A 10,251-nucleotide genomic window follows, 5' to 3' on the forward strand; every position below is an offset into this window, starting at 1 on the left:
AAAATTTGAAACGAATGTCCTCATATGTGTATATCAGGCCCTCACAGAGCAAGATCAGGTAAAACAATAGTTCTTTGTTTTTACATTCATCAGGTCTCTTTATGGTTCCAATAAATCATTAACGGATTTCCTAACTGAAGTATTGCATCAGCAAGGACTTCAATTAAATACAGTCATAAGGAAATAAGACGGTTTATTTATCTGGTTTTACTGCTTAAATGTCCGTTAACAGTGTTTCATAAATGAATCATTGTGCTTCAAGAAAACATGATGTTTGAGTATCATGTCTAAACTTTAGCATTAACACTCAGACAAGTTTTAAAACTTTAAAGACAACTTTTAAATTTATACCACTTGCCTTGTGATTGCTCTGTTAATATTATTTGGCTAATGTTATTTTTTTATTTGGTAGTCAGTCCTGTTCATATGTCATAGCTTGTGTATATTTTGAATATATCACAAGAACCGTCATTCATTGTTTTGTCCTTGTTTTCATTTACTTGCTTGTTTGAATCAAGTATTGTTACATGCCTATCATGTACAAACTAACAGGTGGAAATACATTTTCAAGACCATGAAGTGTGTCATTTTTTGACGACCACTGTTAATGTTCAATAGATTTCAGTTCACTGCTTTTGTATTGCACCAAGTCAAAACAACATGAGGTCATGTATCACAATACATGTGCCAGATACAATTTACACATCAATAACTTCCTGTTTACCAAACAGATCAGAGTTCAAGTACATACCTTTATGTGCACTCTGCAAATATCTTCCTGGCCTGCATACGCCCACAGGAACGTGACCTGATGTGACTCAGTTTACGTATATAAAGACCAGAGAAGTTCCCCGTCATTACTGCATCACTCAGCTGATACTTGAACAACATCTTTACCTGACAGGTAAGAATCCTACTTTTCATTCACTGACTTCATGCCTGTGCTCTTTCTGGATATTCATTGGCTGTTTTTGTTTATTTCATAACAGAGGATCAACATGAAGACTGTCCTGCTCCTCTCCGCTCTCCTCTATGCTGCACTGGCAGGTAATATTCAGCACACACAGACTCAAACAAACCTGCTCATCAGTAAATCAGCCAACCCTGAAGAAGTGATGGGAGACTCACTAATGCACCATTTTTACTGACTGTGTCATTTTTCTCTGCAGTTCCAGCTGAAGACAATCAGCAGACTTCAGGTGAGTGTTGAAAGTGTTTCTTTTAAGACGTACAAAGACAGTGAGAACAGAATCTAACACCAACACACGTGTGGTCAGTGTCCCCTTCGCTGTTGGCTTTTGTGTCATACTTAGCCTGCACTGTGACAGACAAGAGAACACACAATAAATAATCAAAACAGTCTGACTACAGTTCAACCAGCGTTTCAGCACCACAACCTTAGACTTCAATATGATCTCAAATTTCAAGTGTAGTATCTTCAGTACAGTTACAACTTGAATGTTGCTTTGAATTTCACTGTTACACAGTTTGAAGGTTAGCAATGTGCATCCTTAACCAACTCACACATATTTAACTTGGCCTCATTACAAGGCACATAAATGACCTGTATGCAATTTCAGTTTCTCATGAAGGCAGCTGAAATCATTCACAATAAATAAGGTGATGGTGCCTGACGTAGTCTTTGAAGTCACACGTGCTCACAGTCAGCTAACATATCTAGTTTAGAGTCAGTCACATTGTAAAGTGCTTCACATGTTGTGTGTAGGAACCAATGAGAACATTCTTAAAATGATATATATCTTCCTTTTTATCACTGATTGTGTTAATTTGTTTTTGTGCAGCCCAGGAGTTTGAAGGAGCAGCCAAACCTCAAGGTAAGACTCTTTCACTTCCCTTTTTGACCTTGTTTAGTTCACTGGTAAATAAGCTTTTAATTAACAGCAACAAATAGTCAAATCAAATTCAAACACCTCTCTCTGCAGGCCACAGTAGAGAAGTTTGGATATGTATGAATGTGTAAGCTTATTAAATATAGTGCCCATATTTTTGGCACCCCAACTAAGGATTGATTGGAAAGAATGCTGTGGTGAAACTGATGAGCAATAGGAATTTTACCTTTTGTCAAATGTCTTTACTTACTTTACTTTACTTTAAATACATTTTCTCTCCCATTAAAATGTCATTTTAATATGGTTTTTGAGGCTGTTAAACATGCTATAAAAGCATGATCAAAAGTAAAGAAACAAAAGTAGACACAATAATGAAGTATTCATCACTGTCTGCCTGCAGCTCGTTTTAGCTTCTGTCCAGATGGCTGGTTCAGCTATGGTCCTCACTGCTTCAAGTTCATCAATAGTCCCAGGTCCTGGTTCTCTGCTGAGGTACTGTCATTGAGCTCAACTATACATTTACACCTGAACAATGAGATGTTCCATGGTTTTTGAATTAGCTGAGCAAATTTTTAGAAACACCCTTTCATGGAAATCATAGAAATGGCGGTCTCTGCTTCACCTGAACTAAAGCTTTGGTGATTGTATATATTTGTAGGACAGTCAGTCTCCCACATGACTCACAGAGCTTTAAGTTCACACTGCAGCTTAATGATACATCTCTTTATGTTCATCTATCCAATAGGAGTACTGCAATAGTCTGGGTGGCAATCTGGCCTCAGTTACCAACCTCAGAGAGTACAGCTTCCTCCAACAGATGACACAGACAGCGGGTCAGACTACTGCTTGGCTGGGAGGTTTCAGCCTGCAGGTAGAGTTTTAGAAAAAAAGAAACACCACCTCAGTCAGTCCAGATCAAACTTTGGTCCTGGTCGGAAGTGGGTCTAGACTTACACAGAATGGATATGAGAATAAATGAAGAGACTAAGTCAACACTCCCTCACACATATGTTCTTTGCATCTCAGAACCAGTGGCTTTGGATTGACCGTGAGGGTTTCTATTACACCAACTGGTACAGCCAGTCCTCTTCCAGCAGCTACCCTTGCCTCTTCCTACGATCCACCTGTGAGTAATATCAGCATCTGAAAATGTTATATTATTTTCTTTTCTTACATAGAGCATTGCCTGTAGAGTTAACCTTGATATGTCAGTTCAGATCAAATTTGATACATGGCTTCTTTCAAGCTATGAGACTGACACACCCTGTGTTTAAATGTATGCCATTTTGTTAAATCTGATATACAGTGTGTCAGTAAAGTGTATTATTGTGCCCAAACACATAAGGGTTTGTTTACTGGGAATAACGGTGCAGAATTTGTCAGTCTGCTGCAGAGAATGCCAAACTGCTGGGGCACAGGGTAACTGCAGGTGGGGTGTTAATCTAGGTGAAATATTTCAACTTGGATGAAATGAATATATTTTTAAATAAGAATCAATAGGTGCTGACCTCTATTTAAATGCTGTTAATTGCTGATAAAAACCACTGCCTTGATTAATTTAGTGTTAATTTTGATTTGTCTCTTTCTAATTCCAGATGGTTGGGGTAACACTCTGTGTACTTCCAGTTATTCTTTCATCTGCTCTAAGAATCCATTTGGTTGTTAACATTTATGCTAAACATCTGAGGCCTGTGGGTGGACCACATTGTATTTTTTTTCTGTTTAAAAGCATAAACTCTGTTGTATGTGTTATTGAATGGGAGATTTTTTTTTAATTTCTAAAAATGTATTCTTCAAAGACTTAAATAATGAAGTGCTAGTAAATTTTAAACTTTGTTGGTCAGTGTAACAATTTCTTTTCTATAATAAAGACAATGTGTAATTTCCTTTCTTGTACCTCTTGTAAGTCTCCTTAAAATTCTTTCAAACCCAAATAACAATAAACAATACCAATACCAGAAATTAAAGGGGCAGTAAAGCCATACATCCCAAAATTAGATTTATGTGATTTGCCTCTGGTCTGTAATGCTCCTTATGAATCTAGGTTGTTTTGTGTGAGAGATTTGGTTAAATTAATAGATGAACACATGCATGCAAGTGCAGAAACACCATCAGGGATGTTCACTGATAACAGGAAAGAGGATCTGGGTTGAAATACCCAGGCAGGCAGGAACTGTTTAGGAGGTTTATTTAAAGTCTAAAATACAGAGGAAACACAAATGAGCATGAACCAGAGCAGAAATCCAGAACAACAGCTAGGCAGCATGACATTGGTGTGCATAAAGGACAATCAGATTATAAGATGGTAATTCATTTCAGTTTTCAAGTTTATTTACTTTGTGCAAAATCACATTAACAAAAACAAAATGAAACCTTTGGAGTGGTCTAGTCAAAGTCCTGACCTGAATTCGTTTAAGATGCTGTGGCATGAACTTATGAAAGCGATTCATGCTCAAAAACCCCCCAAAGACACGTGGGCCAAAATTACTCCAAATGTTTTTCCAATGTGATATCTGTCCTATCAGCATTTTGATTACAGCACATGTTTTGGCCTGTGAAAATTGAATCATTGCGTAATAAAATAATTGTTAAAAAAAACCAAACAAATAACAACAACAAAAAAGAAAACAAACCCCCCAAAAAACAGAAATGTGCAGTCACTCTAAGAACATCTTTTAGCACCCCTACTAGGTCAAGAATTGTTTATGGTAAAATGGTAAATGGCCTGCATTTGTATAGCGCTTTTCTAGTCCTTAAGGACCCCAAAGTGCTTTACACTACATTCAGTCATTCACCCATTCACACACACATTCACACACTGGCGATAGCAAGCTACATTGTACCCACAGCTGCCCTGGGGCGCACTGACAGAGGCGAGGCTGCCGGACAATGGCGCCACCGGGCCCTCTGACCCGGTGGCGCCTGAGTAAATGTCATAATCCTGGGTCTCTGACCCAGTTTTTTTGAGTTCTGTAAAATTTATGGTTGTTTGAGTATTGTATTTTCCATCAACTTTTGAGTTTTCATCATAGGCTATATTTAGGTCCTTGAATTTTCTGTTTATTTTATCTCCCCTGTGTTCCTTAATGTGTTCCTTAAAGTTTTTCTAGTAGAGATCACAGTCAGACACTAGTAGGGGTGAGGTACCATGCAAAGCAATCCCAACTCTCTAGTACCACAGGCCCTTTGCCCCTCAATCCAGTCAGAATAGCCTGATATGACAGTCTCACACATTAGAACTTTCCACTCTTGGAATGTTGGGTTTGTGGGCAATGTCTCAGTATAATTCTGGCTGCAGAGACAAACCTGACTGTGCACCATTTTTGCAGTGGTGGAATTACTGTTTTATCTCGTAGAAGACCTAAACATAGGGACAGTGGCTTAGTCTTACTCATTTCTCTTGGAGCTTTATATTCTATGCCAAAATAGCTTAACATTGGCACATTCCAATATGAAATGTGTTACACCCCTCAAAACAGGGAGAAAAGAATCACGAGAGTGATTATGACTTGCGTCTCTCATGCAGTCGTTTATTGCAGTGAGGAGAACGCGCGAAAGCCCCCTAGTGGAGAATAGAGACACTACTAATCAATCCCAAAAAAGGCTCACTAGCCGATCACTGATGTATAGATTGTAGTTCTCTTAAGTAACATGAAAGCCATTAATATAACATGAAAAATAATAAACTCTTAACCATTTTCTTACCATATTTACATTATTTTCATCCTTATATCAACTGATATGAATTAGTATTAACTGAACAGTTTTATATGCAGTAGTCCTTCAACCTGTCACAAATACAGAAAGGTGGCAGTTTCCTTTTCACATTTACAACAGACATTTTTATTTATAAATCCTGTTCTAAAAAGCCTGCATGATGTCCATGATGTTATGTCTAACATGTCTGTTACTTTTACCATTATCAGCCAAGATATATTCCCAGGTATCTATTTCACAATTCTATTTCTCTCTACTAGATAATTCTTAGATTGTCACATGTGCTGGTGGTCATGTGAATTGAGTTACTGTGGAATAGTAATGCCTTGTGATTAGATGGGGTTGGGTTAACTACTGAATTATCTGCTTTGTTTGGCTGACAATTTTCTATGCAATGTCTAATCTGCAAATTGTTACGGGTTCAAAAATTGGGGATGGAGACAAGAGGAAAAACCACAATAACAACACTGGTCCTGCCGGGTTGAGTCAAACAATGATTTTAATGATCACGCGCGTGGGAGATGGACACCGTACGCAGACAGCATCAGATCTCAAAATGGTGGAGCATTGATCAAACTCTTATAACCTCTAGTGGCCCCCACCTTATCATAAAAGCCTAAACATTCACCTTCTTTCTCTCACACGGCGCCTAAGCTACGACCTTGGCTCCCTGTTTATCTGCTCCTGCTGAGATGGGGCAGAAAACTCCAGTATGTTCTGTTCTCTTCTAATCAGACAAATAAGGCGATGACTTTCTGCAAACAGTATTTCTTACAACTCAGCAGTATAATGCATCATAAAACAATATCATTCATTCACAATAAATCAGCAGTCTAATGTAATGCAAATCAGTTTAACAAATGCAATAGCTATCACCTTCTTCTAATTCAGGAGAATAATGCAAACTAAAACTACATAATAATTCACAATCTTTAATTAGGGGTCTAACATGGCATAAAATAATATTATAATCCCACAAAATACTTCCAGAAGTCACCCCTATCTCATAGGTTGTACTCTTGAACTAACTCAACAAAAGATTTAAGAATACCATCTTTATAGAAGTCACTAATTGTATGAATTCCATTACCAAGAGTTCTTTTTCAAAATAATATTTGTTTCTCTATTTTTAATGCTGGGCTATACCAAAGTGACGCATATTGCTGTTTGTAATCGGAGAGTTTGTACATTTTGTAGCCTTTGCCCAAACCTCCTGAGAGTGTTCAGTAATTGTGTCTCTTTACCACTGGATTGTTGTGATGACATCTGTATAGGGTGAAAGGATGTGACAAGAATCTTTTCTATGGTGGCCCACTTTAGGCTTCCTCCCTGCCCAGAGAAATTCTTTAATGAGATTGTGGTATTGTTTTAGTATACAATCAGGTATGCTGTGTAATGGATACATAGTTAATCTTTAGGGATATCATTATTTTTTTTAAGATTTACTTTGTCACGGATCAGATTTTACTTCCCTCGCTTCCCTATGTTAGTCTTAGTTTTTTTCAGCAGTGGATCAAAGATCAATAAGGGCATTTTGTTTAGGTCTGGGCTCAACTTGATACACAGGTAAAATTTTGAAATATTTCAAAAATGAAGCCATAGTCTATTTCTGACTGATTAGTAGACAGGTTGATTATAAAGGGTTGTAGTCCAATGTGAAGATATTCAAAGTGTGATGTTACACAAATGAATTACAGTTATTTGGATAACCAGTGGTGGTCCTAGCCTGTTTGGCGCCCTGGGCGAACACTCCCTCTGGTGCACACACAGACACACACATAAAACATATTAAGGATTGTACATTAACATAAAGCTAAAACTGTTGTCGGAACCATACTGAATTTCACCAGAGAAACACACACACATATGAAGAGAGAGAGAGAGTATGCATTGTATGCAAACGGCTACAAAACAGCTATCAAAATACGTCATACAATGAGAACAGGAGAAATCAACAATTGACAATGACTAATTAACAGTGTTGGTCAAGTTACTTGAAAAAATTAATCAGTAGCTAAATACTGATTACTTCCCCAAAAAAGTGATCCCGTTACTTTACTGATTACTTATTTTCAAAAGTAATTAATTACTTATTAGTTACTTTTTAAAAACACGATTTACAACCTGAATAGGTGATAAAGTGATAGATCTTTCAGCCCAATTCTACTTTTTCTGCATAATCCATCATACAAAATGTAATCAAATGGAAAAGTATCTTTTTAAAACTTGTTTTATTAGTTTTAATCTTTTAACTTTATGCATCAAGCAAAAATGTAATTATATGCAACATTCTCTGACTGGAAGAAATTTGTTTAATATTTAAACCTATTTTCTGCACATTCCAGCTCATAATATATATATATATATATATATATATAGAGAGAGAGAGAGAGAGAGAGAGAGAGAGAGTCTAGAGAGTCTTGTAATCGGAAGGTTGCCGGTTCGAGCCCCGGCTCGGACAGTCTCGGTCGTTGTGTCCTTGGGCAAGACACTTCACCTACCGCCTACTGGTGATGGCCAGAGGGGCCGATGGTGCGATATGGCAGCCTCGCCTCTGTCAGTCTGCCCCAGGGCAGCTGTGGCTACAACTGTAGCTACCTCCACCAGTGTGTGAATGTGAGAGTGAATGAATAGTGCTATATAAATGCAATCCATTATTATTATTATTTAGATCTCTGTCCAGAAGAGTGCAGTCTTGGGAACAGCTAAGATACTGCACAGGACCCTCAAGCTCCCGAGCCTCTCGTAGAGGACCCGAGCTTGGAGGACTGACCGCCCGCAGGGGCGAGCGGTCCTAGATATGTAATACCTGGCAGGTAATGTCCCAGGTATTTAAGCCCTAGTGGGAGTTGTCCCTTAAGAGGGTTGCTGACCCACTGTTGATTATGTGCCTTATCACAAGGTGTGAAAAAAGGAGTAGTTCATTTTCGATAGAAGTTTGGGGTTAAACCATTGCGAAACCTTGCCTCACCCTATCATATGATCCATTGAGATCATTTGACACAAAATGTGAGTGGGGGTTTTGGGACCTGGGAAGGATGTCAAAACTGCATTGAAGGTGGCAGAAAGCTGTTGTCACAGCCTCTGTTTGAGGATGGTCGTTCAGAACGTAAGGGACAACCCCCGCTAGGATTTCAATCCCTGGGACTCTCCACCATTTGGTTTTAGAACTGAAGAAGCTTCTCAGCTGAGAAGTGAAATGTCTTCAAGCATCTTAAAGAAGTCCAGTTGTTTTCTTTCCAAGCTTCTCTTATCTAACCAGAATATTGATGCTTGTCTCCACAGTGTTAAATTTGTGTCACGTTCAGTGTGTGGAATAAGGAGAGAAAGGACCCAAACGCAGGACTCGCCAGCTGGTTTAGAATATGCACACTGTTTAACCCTTTAAGACCTACCATAGAACCAAGTCCGCCAGAGCTTATATTATATTTTTACATGCTGTGGTGCCATTTTTGGGAGCATTTCAAGTTGCTATACATCAATACAACAATTATAGCCCAGATTTTAATAATATGTATTCATTAAGTGCATAGTAATTACATAAATTGCAAAAAAGTGCAATAAACTACAAAAAAATTGAAAATCGTTTTTGCTTTTTTAACATATATTTCTAGTTAGAGAAATTTAAGAGGCTTATCCCTCAAAACTGTAAATACAAAAAAGTTGCACAAAATAGTTTCCCACCACAGGAAATTTATTTTGAGTGTCTTCACAGTTTTATTTTTGAAATACACCAATTTTTATACACTGCAGGAAAAACGAAAATAAATATTATACTGCAAATTTGCAAAAAAGCAGCATATGCATCAAAATAAACTATTTCCAGCAGTGCAATATGAGTCCTAAGCATCCCAGAAACGACACAGAAAGTCATGAAGTCAAACATAACTTTTAAAAAGAGCAGTATAGGCCCTGAGGCCCTGATGGTAAAAAAGACTACATTTCCGCAAAATGACGTCACTTCCGGTTTCGGGCAGGTAATGGCGGACATGCAAAAGTTCGCGCTGACGTCAGATCTGATGGTGCTGACTTTTCCCCTGAAGTGGTCTGCAAACTGCTCACAGAGCGAGTCTGTGGGGGTTCTTTTGGAGCTTTTAAAATCAGGGTTAAATAAATGATCTATGGTGGAAAAGAGGACCTTGGGATTATTTTTGTTAATACTGATTATTTTGGCGAAGTATGAATTTCTTGACTTCCTTAATGTATTATTGTACATTTTAAGTTGCTCGCAAAATATTTGATGGTTGATAGTATTTTTATTTTTCCTCCATCTCCTTTCTGCTGCCCTGCAATTTCTTTTGAGTTTTTTGACTTCTTCGTTTCTCCAGACAGCCCAACAGAAACACAAAAACCGCCCAAAAAAACCCCCCCAAAAAACCAAAAAACAGAAAACGACCCGACCAGGGCGGGCGGTGAGGGTCCAGGATGGAGGGACATAGTCCAAAAAGGCCCAGATGGACAAGTTCAGGGGGCCGACCCGGAGGCCGACAGCAACGGCGAGGAAACAGTTCCGGGGGCCGACCGTGCGGACGGCAGCAACGGCGAGGAAACAGTTCCGGGGGCCGACCGTGCGGACGGCAACGAGGAAGCAGGTCCGGGGGCCGACCGTGCGGACGGCAACAGCGGTCCTGGAGGCCGGCAATGCGGAAGGCAGTGGCGGCGTGCAGGAGGTCGTCCACGCAGA

The 10,251-nt window shown here is 38.9% G+C and overlaps 1 protein-coding gene across 1 annotated transcript; it reads left to right on the plus strand.

Annotated features, from left to right (window-relative positions):
- Nucleotides 1-797: 797 nt before the first annotated feature.
- Nucleotides 798-3,736, plus strand: LOC146551770 (ladderlectin-like). Its single transcript, XM_085257375.1, has 8 exons — nucleotides 798-904; nucleotides 990-1,047; nucleotides 1,170-1,199; nucleotides 1,803-1,835; nucleotides 2,251-2,342; nucleotides 2,596-2,721; nucleotides 2,877-2,976; nucleotides 3,446-3,736. The coding sequence occupies exons 2-8, from the start codon at nucleotides 999-1,001 to the stop codon at nucleotides 3,514-3,516; spliced, it is 501 nt and encodes a 166-aa protein (XP_085113501.1). The 5' UTR covers nucleotides 798-904; nucleotides 990-998; the 3' UTR covers nucleotides 3,517-3,736.
- Nucleotides 3,737-10,251: the final 6,515 nt, after the last annotated feature.

This window comes from Mchenga conophoros, linkage group LG19 (genome assembly GCF_057382185.1).
Source record: "Mchenga conophoros isolate Kocher_MC1m ecotype Shallow Benthic linkage group LG19, M_conophoros_male_GT1.1, whole genome shotgun sequence".
Lineage (NCBI taxonomy): Eukaryota > Metazoa > Chordata > Actinopteri > Cichliformes > Cichlidae > Mchenga > Mchenga conophoros.

Excerpts from the sequence above, each read along its gene's own strand:
- LOC146551770 (XM_085257375.1), top strand. The coding sequence starts at position 999 with ATGAAGACTGTCCTGCTCCTCTCCGCTCTCCTCTATGCTGCACTGGCA. Across the intron at positions 1,048-1,169 it reads CCTCTATGCTGCACTGGCAG|TTCCAGCTGAAGACAATCAG; the intron begins GTAATATTCAGC and ends TTTTCTCTGCAG. Across the intron at positions 1,200-1,802 it reads AGACAATCAGCAGACTTCAG|CCCAGGAGTTTGAAGGAGCA; the intron begins GTGAGTGTTGAA and ends GTTTTTGTGCAG.